At 40.8% G+C, this 13,745-nt stretch overlaps 1 protein-coding gene across 3 annotated transcripts in view; it reads right to left on the reverse strand.

Moving 5' to 3' along the window:
• The window catches only part of LOC148323127 (kalirin-like), a 192,797-nt gene that overhangs the window by 103,841 nt on the left and 75,211 nt on the right, over positions 1 to 13,745 (reverse strand). For all 3 annotated transcript variants that reach the window (XR_015846514.1, XM_088315416.1, XM_088315415.1), the window contains exon 14: positions 12,887 to 13,009. Coding sequence is in view for 2 of the 3 variants with exons in the window: in XM_088315416.1 (XP_088171542.1) it covers positions 12,887 to 13,009 (123 nt within the window). In the remaining variant the exon portion in view is untranslated. The remainder of the gene's footprint in view (positions 1 to 12,886; positions 13,010 to 13,745) is intronic.

The raw sequence follows: 13,745 nt of genomic DNA on the forward strand, positions 1-13,745 counted from the left end.
TTAACTCAGTTTGATTTACTTCAATAATAATTTACATACTTAGCAAATATTGTACCATATTACCGGTACATCTTTAGCACATCATCTCGGAACAAAACACCCATCTCAAGTTCCCACTGGGTCTTGCAAACCAACACTGCTGGAGTGCGGTGCTTGTGGGCAGGTTTGAGAAATGTTTCTAAGAAAGATTCCTGTCAAGATGTCTCCATTTAGATTGTGTCAGAATAAGAATAAAAGCAAAAGCTATTAGAACAGTCATTGATTTAAATATGCTTCATATTTGGTGATTTTGCAATAATTCCAAGATATTATTCAAGAAATATCTATTACAAGCTTCGCAAAAAAAAATCTTTTGAAAAATGTGATTAATCGCAATTAATCATGGAAAAGCTTTGTGATTAATTAGTTAAAAAATAATTACTTAACAGCACTAATATTAACACAATAAAAAAAAGAAAACACCAGATGTGCATCTAAACTACAGCAAAATCATATACTATTATTCTGTTGATCATTAAATAAGCAAAATACTTGCCACCCATAGCGAGTGGAGTGCAGTTATGGAGGTTACCCTCAATCATCCATCCATCCATCTTCTGTACCGTTTCTCCTCACTAAGGTCGCGGGGGGTGCTGAAGCCTATCCCAGCTATCTTCGGGCAGTAGGCGGGGGACAACCTGAACTGGTTGCCAGCCAATTGCAGGGCACGCAGAGACGAACAACCATCCGCGCTCACACTCATACCTAGGGCCAATTTAGAGTGTTCAAATCAGCCTGCCATGCATGTTTTTGGAATGTGGGAGGAAACCGGAGCGGGGATCGAACCAACGCCCGATGCTGTCTCTCACTGTGAGGCCATTGTCTAACCAGTTGGCCACCGTGCCACCCTCAATCATAATGCATTTAACATGAAATAATTGCATTATTTACGAAAAAAAAGTGGAGTGCGTGTTATTACTGCCAAGTGTTGACACTGCTGTTGAGAAAGTATGTGCGTGCAATTTGGCACCTGTACATACTGGTTGTTTCATGTGTTCAGTAAGCGTACACATGTCTGGATTTGTGTCACTTGAAATGAGAAGAAACTTGCCACAGTATTCAGCAACTGTTTGAAATAAAAGAAGATTGTTGTTATAACTTAAGGGGTACAAGCGACATTAAAAATTAAAGTTAAGAACAAATGTATAGCAAATGTGTGTCTCTGTCATAATTATGATAATGAATTGAGAAGGTGTGGTGTTCAAAAGATTAAAAAATATAGTATAAACAACATTTATATCCACATTTAGTTATTTTATCACCTAGTACAGAGGTATATTTTATGGCATAATTCTTTGTATATCAATTATCCACCAGTGCAACTATATAATTATTTAATAAGTAAGCTAAGGAGTAGGACTAGATAAGTGTTGTACTTCTACCTACTCCCTTTGAACATGTAAACCAAGTTGAACTGACATCTACTGATGATTTACTTTCTCTCTTTTCTTTCTTTCAATCTCGTTTTTATCTTGTAATATGTTTATATGTTCAATCAATCAATCAATCAAATGTATGCATGAACAGATGCAAAAAAATAGCTCAAAATCGCAGTTATGCACCTTGACCCGCAGTGTAAATTAATCCTGATTGGAGCGCCCTCACAGTCTCTACGCGGCCTATTTCACGCAAACATCTCGCTTTTTAAACAGATTTCATCCAAGCGTAATATTGTCGGAATATTACAAATGCATTCAACGCAACATGGTAGAAGAAGTGAGTTTTTTACCGCCCTTCTTAAACACAGGCGTTGTTTAACAGGACTGTTGAAGCACGGCATAAGAGTTGAGGAAAACAAACCCTCCCTCAAAAAAAATAAAATAAAATCATCATCTTTGATGTGCTTCAATGAGCTTTTCCATTAAACAGTACTGATCGGGATTTAAAAAATGTGAACAGGTAACACGAAATTACCTTTTTTTTAATTTATTTTTATTTTTTTTAGGAAAACAAAATAAAAAACTAAATCCAAAATATATTGCAATGGCGGGGCGGTGAAATAAGAGACAAGTGATAAAAAGAAAAAAAATAAACCTAACCCTTTCATCATCATGGTTGCGGTTTAATGAGATTTACTTTGAAACACCTAACAGTCACATGTATGCTCACCCACACACACACATACGCACGCACCCCTACACACACGGCCACACACACCCGCACACGCACAGCACCCCCCCCACACACACCCACGCACACCCCTGCACACACACTATAATAGCAATTTATATCAGATTATGTTATATTAAATGTTAAGCCCGTTTGTAAATCTTAACATTTCTTCCTCTATGATGATCCTGAATGAACAATAGCATGGCTCTGTTTTGCTAAGTATGAACCATCACAGTTGCAATACTTCCATATCTTCCTCTTTAAACATACATCACGTCTCAGCATCTTCAGCTGTGGTGAGTCGTCTGGATATTCCCGCATGCAGGGGGAAGATTATTCAAAAGATAAAGATTATAATTTACAGGAGATTAATGATTTGTGCTGCATGACTACCTTGGTTTGGGAGGGTGAAGGATTATTGAAAATTGATAATCCTCTACGTCAAGTGAGTAAAAAAGCCACCAAAAAGTGATGGCGAAAGACAGAAACAATGATTTATGTGTACAGTGAAAATTGTTGTCATGACAACAAACACAAATAATTCTGACATTAAAGCTAAAATGTATTTTCCATGACCCCCAAATTGAAAAACTATATGTTGAGCTTGAGCAGTTGTAACTACCACAATTGAAACTATGCAGTGTCACACTTAAGCTAAGTTGTCAGAAAATAAATCTGAATTTTTTCAGTGTACCAATTATTCATATGTATTCAATTCAAGACTCATCTATCTTAGGTTGCAGGGAGATTGGCGGCAGCAACTCTACTTAGAGCAATAAGAAACCTCCAACAGAAATAAGACACACTAAGAGCAATTAGTAGAAATATGTGACCATTTGTATTTATATATCTTAAACTCCTTAGTATTTAGAACATTAAATTTTCCTTTAAACATATATTCGTGTTGGTATCAGTTTGTGTCAAAATTGGTGTCAGATCTGACCCACAAAAAAAATGTCTGAGATCTCAGAAAAAAACAATAAAAATTAAAAAAAAGATTTGTAAAAAAAAAAAGATTTGTCCAAAAAGAAAGCCTCTTGACGACCCACCCTCCAGGGAAATAGGTGGCCACGGAAATCCAAACGTCACTCGCCGGCGTCCTACGAGGCATCCATCCACTGTCGGTGCAGTTCAAGCTTTAGACGATTCTAATAGTCCCAAAAAAAAACGGCCTGCACGGAACGTGCAGAGCATTCATTCAATGTGGCCCCAAAAACAACAGTGCAACAATCGACCAGTCAAAAAAATTTAATGGAATAAAAGAAAATACGTGTATCTAACACACATGGAGTCCTTCGTGAGCCTGTTAGCTTATCTCACGAGGTAGTGCACTTGCTCGGAAGGCATGTAAAATAGTTTACAATTCTTTAATTTTTTTCTGTTATATCTCACCATTAACTAATAACAATCTCAACATTCACAAAACTTCATCCTGACTGTTTTTTTCAGTTACACATCATGAGATACATTGACACAGGAATGTTAATTAGGCACATTCGACAAAAACACTCACCAGGATCGATAGTCTCAAATAAAATCTAATTTCCTTGGCAAAAAACACCACAGGATTCGAACTCCATTCACTCACAGTTTACACAAAAAAAGTTCAACGGCTCAGTTTGGTCTATTCAGAGCCTTTCTCCTTCAACTCGCATGAAACAAAATGCTAGAAAGTTCTCTACGTCTCTCGTACGAGATGAGACGTCATCTCATGCTGCGGTGCGTTCTAGGTCCGTAGGAAATAGTAACAGCGCTAAAAAAAAAAATCACATTAACAGAAAATAAGAATAGGAATAAAAAAGGCTGAGCCAAAACATGAGTTATATTCTCCCCCTCTAAACGGCATGAGTCTCTTCATGCAACGTTTTACAGCTTGGACATTGCGGAGGTTGTAGCACAGCTCTCGAGAACGCAACGCTTAAAGCCTGAAAAAAAGAACTAATAGCCAAATTCTCCCAGTTCATCATAGGTAAACTTTTTAGGTTGACGTCTTTCTCTTTCAGAGCGTCGCAAGCCTACTGACTTAACCGCCACATCATCTGTTTAGACAGTGTCAGTACTGGGTTTGGAGTCTGAGGGAATGATAACTGTGTCAGTCAAGGTAGGAGTCAAGTCAGGTTCAGGGATATCAATAAGATGGTCGGAAGACCTATCTGTAGATGGCAACTCAACACTACTCAACCCAGGAACTTCATGTTGTGAGGTCATGTTAGACTTATCAAGGTCAAGTGTTGGTTTCTCTGGCACTGCAACATCAGAAGATGACACTGGGGGTTGGACATGTTTAGGAGGTTGGAATTTAACAGGAAACTGCTCAGTTTGGATATAAGGGCCCTTCGTGATTATCTGCCGCTCCCGTGAGTCAATACAAAATTCCTCTTCATCACTCGTTTCATCCTTGTCACTGTACTCTCCTTCACTTCCAACATCAGTCTCGGTCATCTTATTTGTCTTGCTCCTTGTCTGGACTTTTCTTGAATTGTCTCCTGGAGAATCTGATTCACTCTGATCCTCTACAGGTAAGAACCCACAAGGCAAAAGAAGATCCCTGTCCAGTCTCTCCAGTCTCTGGTTTAACAACATAAACACGACTGTCCTTGATGCGCTTTACAACAGTGTGAATGGTCTGCTCCCAACGATTTGCCAGTTTGTGCTTTCCTCTGACATTAACATTCTTTACTAGGACCCTATCACCAACAAAGAGTTCAGCAGCTCTTATTTTGTTGTCAAAACGTGTTTTATTCTTCTCACCCATCTTCTTTGAGTGTTTGGAAGCAAGGGCGTAGCTTTCTTGGAGGTTTGCACGAAGAGTTTTGACATAACCTGAATAGGACTTTGGACTAGATTTGCCAGGGTATGTACCAGGGAGAAGATCAATAGGCAACCTTGGCTGTCTGCCGAACATTAGTTCGTATGGGGAATACCCTGTCGTGTCATTTCGGGTACAGTTGTAAGCATGCGTTAAGGGCTTGACGAAGTCTCGCCAATGGAACTTGTCCTTCTCCTCCAATGTGCCTAACATAGCTAGCAACGTCCTATTGTAGCGTTCTACTGGGTTTCCCCGGGGATGATACTGAGTGGTATGGATCTTCCTCGCTCCGACCAAAGCACAAAGCTCCTTGACTATTTTAGACTCAAAGTCTCTCCCTTGATCACTTAGCAGATGGCAAGGAAAACCATTGGGAATGATCAAGTTATCCCAAAGAGTTTTAGCTATCGTTTTAGCTTTCTGGTCTCTTGTAGGTACTGCTATGGCAAATTTTGTAAAATGATTCGTCAATACTAACACATTCCTTGTGTCTCAACCATCCGGCTCAATGGACAGATAATCCACACAAACTAATTCAAGTGGGTAAGTCGTGTGAATGTTTTCCAGTGGGGCGGCTCTTTGGGGAAAACCCTTCCTCATGACACATCGAGGGCATTTCCTGCACTTATCTTCAATGGACTTCGCCATTCTTGGCCAATAGAACCTAGCTCGAGAAAGATGTAAGGCACGGTCAAATCCAAGGTGACCAATCTCATCATGTACACCTTGCAAGGCTCTTTCACGATACGGACGAGGTAGTACTAACTGGTAGACTAGAGAGTCTTGGTCTTTACACTTTCTGTATAACACTCCATTCCTGAGTTCAAGTTTGTTCCATTGGTTTAACATGACCTTAACATCAGCAGATTCGTACTTTGTTTCATTGAGTCCAGGTTTTGCACCTCCTTCCAACAAGGTTATGACACGTGCAATAGGGGGAGGGGGGTCCATCCTTTGTGCTGTGTGCCAATCAGCATCTGTCATTAAGGGCAAGATATTTTCCCCATATGCTTCAGGAACTGCTGCAAGGACAATAGCGAGAGACTCGACAACAACAAAAGGTTCTGATGGAATTGAAACAGAATGGCGCTGGCACAAAGCAGTGAAAGTTTCGTGATCCATTTGATTTGATGAATCAATGAGTCGCATTTTCATGTCGTTAATACGAGCTCTTTCTTTGCAAAAAGCCTCATCTTCATAAGGTGGTTCTTGTGGCCGCTGAGACAACCCGTCGGCGTCTTTGTTCGCTTGACCTGCCCTGTACTTGATGGTAAAGTGATAAGTGGACAAGGTAGCCAACCACCTGTGTCCAGCAGCATCCAACTTGGCACTTGTTAAGATGTTCGAGGATTATCATCAGTCAGGACAACAAAAGAAGAACCATACAAGTAATCGTTAAATTTGTCACACACAGCCCACTTGAGGGCCAAGAATTCAAGCTTGTGTGTGGGATAATTTTGTTCACTTTTGGAAAGCCCCTGGCTCGCATATGCAATTGCCCTAAGCTTTCCCCCTTGCTGCTGATAGAGGGCAGCACCCAAGCCATCACGACAAGCATCAGTGTGCAGTATGTATGGGAGCTGTGGATCTGCAAAGGCGAGAATAGATGCTGAGGTTATAGTTTCCTGATTATCGTATGAAACGCTGCATCACACTCTGGAGTCCGCTGCTCTGCAAGAGGCTGATTCGGACTGCGAGTTAGCGGGGGTGGCTCTCGTTTGTAAATTTTTCCTCGTTTCTTTGGTGGGTGATAATTCGTAATAAGGCGGTTAAGGGGTTTAGTTATCTTGGAGTATCCTTCAACAAAAGGTCGATAGTACCCAGCGAAGCCTAAAAAACATTTTAACTCTGACAGTAGATGGACGTGGCCAGGTTTTCAAAGCTGAGATTTTGTCCGTATCAGTATGTACTCCATGTGCATCCACAACATGTCCTAAATATTTAACTGAGTCTCGAAAGAAATGACACTTTTCTGGGGACAGTTTAAGCCCATAGTCTCTGAGACGTGACAGGACTTTCATCAACCTGTTCTCGTGTTCCTCCGTGTCTGAGAACACAATTAGATAGTCCAAAAAAACAAGCACTTCGTTCAAGTGGAGGTCACCAACACACCGCACCATGAGGCGTTGGAAAGTGCCTGGGGCATTTGTGACACCTTGTGGCATCCTATTAAATTCATAGAAGCCAAAGGGGCATACAAAAGCTGTCTTAGGCTTGTCTTCTTCAGCTACCTCAACCTGATAATAACCAGACTTAAGGTCCATGACAGAAATCCACTTCGCTCCACTGAGAGCTGTGAATGTCTCCTCAATATTTGTTATGCATCTCTTATGGTCCTCAAATTTGACTTGCGATAATCTATGCATAGCCTGATGGCTCCGTCCCTCTTTTTAACCAATACAATTGGTGAAGCAAAGGGGCTTTGAGACTCACGGATTATGCCTGCGTCAAGTAGCTGTCTGAGATGCTGCTTCACTGCTTCTCTGTCGCTTGGGTGAATGGACCTTGGACGTTCTTTGAAGGGTGTCTCATCGTGTAACCGGATCTGATGTTTTACAGCAGTAGTGTGGCCGTGCGACATGTCATCAAGAGCAAAAACATCAGAAATGGATAGTAACTTCTCCCGTATGCGCTCTTTCCATTCCTCTGAGATGGGAGACTCGTCAAGATCGAAGGTGAATTTACTGGTCTCCTGTTCCGGTTGATTTGGGGAAACCTGAGGTTTAACAAGTGTAAAAGGGGACATCTGCTGGGCTACACAAGCTTGTGCAAGAACACTGGTTGGCCGCAGTGTCACGCTACGTTCACTCATATTATGTACAATGACAGGCACTTTGGTACTGGCCCTAAAAGGAATGTCTACAAAAATGGACTCGATCAGCAGGCCTCCTGGCAACTTGTACTGCTCATGCTGTTCAAGCACAAAGCTCGTGTACGGGTTCGTTCTTCTTAATCTCACATTTCCCATAAAACATGTTTTCTGGTTTGGAAGAATTGTGACAGGCTTCTTACTATGCAGCATGACCGGGTAGGGATCGGTATCATTTCTCTGAGCCTGGGCAACATGTTGCAGGATCATTGCGAACTCTTTGGAGCGTATTCCTTGAATAAACGCAGGCCCATTTTGCTCCACCAATTGTTCATAAAGTCGCAAAAGTACATTTGTCCCAATAAGCAATGGAATTTTACTGTTAAAGTGGCATTCGGGAACTACGAGTGCTAATACGACCTACTCCTGCTCTTCTCCTAACATAAGTTGCGGGAAGGAAATGTGTGTCTAAATGTAGCCTATGTATGGGACATTCTGTCCCCCGGCTCCCTCAATTTCAAGAATAGTGTGGATAGGTTGGATGGAAAGATGAGAAAGGTGCCCTTTGTGGAAAGACTCAGAGATTATCGTTACTTGTGAACCGGAATCTATTATAGAGTCACATGGCATGCCTTCAATCAGTACAGAGGCTGCACAGCGTGGGCCTATGAGACCTTTGGGCAAAGACAATTGTGGGTCGAAAATGTGTTCAGGTTTCATCGGGCAAGTGTTTTGCCGTTCAGTGTCAAAAGATTTGGGACTCTGAGAATCAATGGTTGCAGCTCCTGGATGTCCCACAGCAGGAGCTGCCATTAGTTTAATGCAAAGGGAGCTGAAGCCTGTCCTGCCACAAAGTCAGCTGGTTTCTTCTTCAACTCAGCGTTCTTCTCTCTGACGAGGACAGGGTTTGAATCATTCGTGCAATGAACTGCTATGTGATTGTCATCCCCACACTTGGAAAAAAAAACATGCACGAGGCATGCCAGGGATTTTAACAGAGGTTCGTGACTGTCTTGAATTGACATATAAGGACTTCTTAGGCTCAGTTGCACCATATTTGTGTGCAACCCTTTGGTTTTGGACAAGCATTTGGACTTGCTTGGTCAACTCAACAATTTGATTTTCATTCTTAGCAGGTTCATTTGAGTTTTGCTTCATGGGCTGTGAGCCTACAGGGGGACTAGACATCGGGGTGGTGGTCTTTTCCTTTTGGCTCAACTTTTCCACTTGCTTCGTGAGTTCTGTGACTCTTAAATCAAGCTTTGCAGTTTCGTCATCTAATGAAGTGGGGCTTGTAAGCGACGCTTGGTCAAGGACGGGCATGTTAAATACAGAGTGGGCATGTGCAGCAGCCTTTGTTGCACCCAAATGTTTTTTCATACGGTCCAATTTGGCTGACCGTCTGTCTTCCTCTGTCCGCAACATGAGAATGAGGTCCGGGAACGAAGGGGGGGAACTCTTTTTCCCTTCAAGCTGAAGACCTATTATCAAACTCTGGTCCCAGCAACCCCGAATGAACTGTTTAAGGAGTAGCTCATTCACATTTGTAGTAGATGCACCCCCTCTAGAAATGACTCTGGTGAGAAGACTGTGAAGGCAGCTCAAGAAAGCGGAGGGCTAAGTAAGCTCTCAAGCATCCTTCTTACTTTGTGTGCAGCAGTCAAACCAGAGTCGCAAAGTAAAAGATTAACTTGGGTGCGCCATGTCTCATAATCAAATTCACCGTTGGGCCGAGGAAGTTGACCTGAGAAGGTGCGTATTTTTGCATGTGTAAGGGACGTATGAGTTGGCTCATTACGTATAATGTGCTCAACCACCACTTTCTGGACATGAGAAGGGTTGTAAATGCTCTCATCTAAAGGAACAGCACTAGGACTAAAAGCACTTGTGGGCTCTGCTGGTTCACTTTGATCAAAATAGTGAGTGTCAGTATGAATCTTTTGGTCATTAGTCGGTTGTGTCATAGCCTTAGGTGTGGTGCCCGCCTGTAATTCACTTTGAAGGAAACTAAGGAAGCCTACCTTCCCACTATTTCCCATAAACTCAAGTCCTCTAAGGTACCGACGGGCCACTTCTTTGCCCATCTCCCCTTGAGCAATATCTCTAACAGTTTTAGAAGACCAAGTCGAACTTGGGTCATTAGGGCTTGCAAGTTCCCCGAAGGTCGCAGGATGCATTTTCAAAATAGCCTGTTCTGATTCGTAGATAACGAGAGTTCTGCCTTGCGGTTGGTGTGGCTCATCTGGAACCCTAATGACCTTATCTATTTTGCCATTTATCACAAAAACATCAGAAATATGACCATCTGTGCAACTTGGTTTAATTCCTGTGACACACAACGTTTTTTGACCATCAACTCTAAACCGTTGACAAAGATCCATTTTTTTTCTTTTTTGACAGGGATATAAGTTATAAATAAGCGTATCTTATGGGTTGGAGGTAACAAAAGCCATTATGCCAATCTCCTGGCTTGCTCGCCACAAATAGTGTAACTACCACAATTGAAACTACGCAGTGTCACACTTAAGCTAAGTTGTCAGAAAATAAATCTGAATTTTTTCAGCGTACCAATTATGCATATTTATTCAATTCAAGACTCATCTATCTTAGGTTTCAGGGAGATTGGCGGCAGCAACTCTACTGAGAGCAATAAGAAACCAACAGAAATAAGACACACTAAGAGCAATTAGTAGAAATATGTGAACATTTGTATTTATATATATTAAACTCCTTAGTATTTAGAACATTCAATTTTCCTTAAAACATATATTCGTGTTGGTATCAGTTTGTTTCAAAATTGGTGTCAGATCTGACCCACAAAAAAAAATGTCTGAGATCTCAGAAAAAAACAATAAAAATAAAAAAAAGATTTGTAAAAAAAAAAGATTTGTCCAAAAAGAAATCCTCTTGACGGTCCTACCACCCTCCAGGGAAATAGGTGGCCACGGAAATCCAAACGTCACTCGCCGGCGTCCTACGAGGCATCCATCCACTGTCGGTGCAGTTCAAGCTTTAGACGATTCTAATAGTCCCCAAAAAAAACAGCCTGCACGAAACGTGCAGAGCATTCATTCAATGTGGCCCCAAAAACAACAGTGCAACAATCGACCAGTGAAAAAAATTAAATAGAATAAAAGAAAATACGTGTATCTAACACACATGGAGTCCTTCGTGAGCCTGTTAGCTTATCTCACGAGGTACTGCACTTGCTAGGAAGGCATGTGCGAGTAAAATAGTTTACAATTCTTTAATTTTTTTCTGTTATATCTCACCATTAACTAATACCAATCTCAACGTTCACAAAACGTCATCCTGACTGTTTTTTTTCAGTTACACATCATGAGATACATTGACACAGGAATGTTAATTAGGCACATTCGACAAAAACACTCACCAGGATCGATAGTCTCAAAAAAAATCTAATTTCCTCGGCAAAAAACACCACAGGATTCGAACTCCATTCACTCACAGTTTACACAAAAAAAGTTCAACGGCTCAGTTTGGTCTATTCAAAGCCTTTCTCCTTCAACTCGCATGAAACAAAATGCTAGAAAGTTCTCTACGTCTCTCGTACGAGATGAGACGTCGTCTCATGCTGCGGTGCGTTCTAGGTCCGTAGGAAATAGTAACAGCGCTAAAAAAAAATCACATTAACAGAAAATAAGAATAGGAATAAAAAAGCCTGAGCCAAAACATGGGTTACACAGTGATATGTCATATTCATGCTCATGAGTCAACTTTCTTTCGTTGTTCCTTTGCCCCAATTTAATGATCATGTCTAAATACTGAGATAGGTAGTCTAATGCTGTTTTAGGCGAATTCTATAGGGGCACAGGCAGATTTTGAGCTCTGTTGACCATAACTGTGTTTTTTTTAATTAGCTGTGTGTGTAAGTGCGTGTGTGGTGGTTTCTCCGAACGATCAATGTGCGGCATGGTCTCCAAGTGCCCACTGCACGGCACAGATGTGCTTCCGCCAATTGGAGACTCAAATGTGTGACTAGTGCACTGTATTTGAAGTTTAAAGCAATGGTTTTAGTGGCTTTGATTGCCCATGATTGAAGTCGATTGAGCCACTCTCACAGGGGCGCAGCACTCCCCTCATATCGACCAGTCTGTACTAGACTGCAAAAATACAAATATTCGGTCTGGCCTACCTCTGCGCAGAAATAAGCCACAAGCCGGACTGGAAAATGGAGCCCAGGGTGTTCCGGGTCAATTTAGACAAGGCCAAGAACATCCTCTTCATAATTGTTTGTATCAAATTATGAAGTACAAAGATTTTCAGAATCTATTGATAAATAGTCTGACATTAATAAATTGATTAATAATTCCATTGTGTCAGGTAAAGAGAACATGTGTTTTTTTTTCGCTGCATTGGAGGTACTTTTTTTACAGGTAGCAGATCTCGCCACGGCACTCTCTGACCTGTGTTTGACTTTCATTTCTTTTTTTTAGTATATAAGATCATTCATAAGTGATTTTATGCTTTCACGGTTTCCAGATTCCCCCAAAACCTTTTAATGACCAGCAGTTGCATGTTTCTGGAGAGTAAGTGTACTCTATGAAATCTACTGTGTACCATTCCTTGAAAAAAAAATACAAACAAATACACACATTTACAACATATACAGCTTCATAGTTTCAACTTTTGCACCATTAGAATGAGATGAGTGTATTTTTATTGCCGTCAAATTTGACCTAATGGGTATTTTGGGGTTAATCCGCATAAACAATGCAAATTGTATTTTACACCACTGCACAATCTTTATAGGATTAACACACATAATTCACTGATCTGTCACTTGGTTCTGGCTACACCTGCAAAAAAATCTGCCTTAAAAAAATTATAAAGCTTCTTATAAATTGAATCATACATTTATTATTACTACACTACATTAAAAAACATTGTTCTATAAGTAATCTTTTGATAATCTTCAACTCATCAGAGTTTCATAAATAGCACTGTGTGTACCATGTGACACCTACAACGATAATAAATACTTTGTTAACCCCGAAATGCATGGTCCTCGGCAACTGAAATGTACACATCCACGCATTCTAAAACCATTATGTCGTTATCCTTGTCAAGACAAATGAGTGAGTACAATGTCCAACCTGAGCGACGTCTTCAAAGTCGTCATGTCGCTTCTGCAAGGCTCGAGCTCGATGAAGAGACTTTCCCACTCCAGTGTGCTTGCTTAGAAAAGCCTCGCCGTGGTTTTCAATCCAGTCCATCACCTGATGGGGAGAAAAGGAATTTACAATTCAGAGGACATATTGTCAAACTTCTACCTGAGTGACCACCATACAAATTAAAGCAGATTCTTAATATTGTGGTTTCATAGTTAAATCAATGTGCCTCAATAAATGTGGTTTATTAGGGCCCGAGCAGCAAGCGCTGGGAAGTCCCTATTGTTTCTAAAATAATTCTTATTTGCCACAAATAATTGCAAATTTGAGACACTAAACACGAACAAGAACTCATTCAACTTTGCACAAATGTAACACTAAATATTGTGTTTTAAAGAAATGTAAACGACAATTCCCAATGGGTTATTTTGACCTTATTGTAAAGCCGTCAAGTAATAAAGACAGTTCAAATAATAAGCAAAAACTAAAATGAATCAACAAAGATTAAAGTTTTTTGTTATAATTCTAGTTAGTTTTATAGACACAGTGTCATTTCAGTTAGTTTTCATTTTAGTTCAATTACTCATTCTTATTTTATTTCGTTAATGACAATGTTTTTCAATTGTAGTTTTTTTTTTTGTTTTGTTTTCCTTAACTATAATAACCTTGGGGGCGGCACGGTGACCCGACTGGTTAGCACGATGGCCTCACAGTGAGAGACAGCATCGGTCATGGGTTCAATCCCGGTTCCGGCCGTCCTATGTGGAGTTTGCATGTTCTCCCTGTGACTGCGTGGGTTTCCTCCGGGTACTCCGGTTTCCTCCCACATTCCAAAAACATGCAT

This window comes from Idiotropiscis lumnitzeri, chromosome 14 (genome assembly GCF_059441095.1).
Source record: "Idiotropiscis lumnitzeri isolate Australia: NSW breed Sydney's pygmy pipehorse chromosome 14, RoL_Ilum_1.0, whole genome shotgun sequence".
Taxonomy (NCBI): domain Eukaryota; kingdom Metazoa; phylum Chordata; class Actinopteri; order Syngnathiformes; family Syngnathidae; genus Idiotropiscis; species Idiotropiscis lumnitzeri.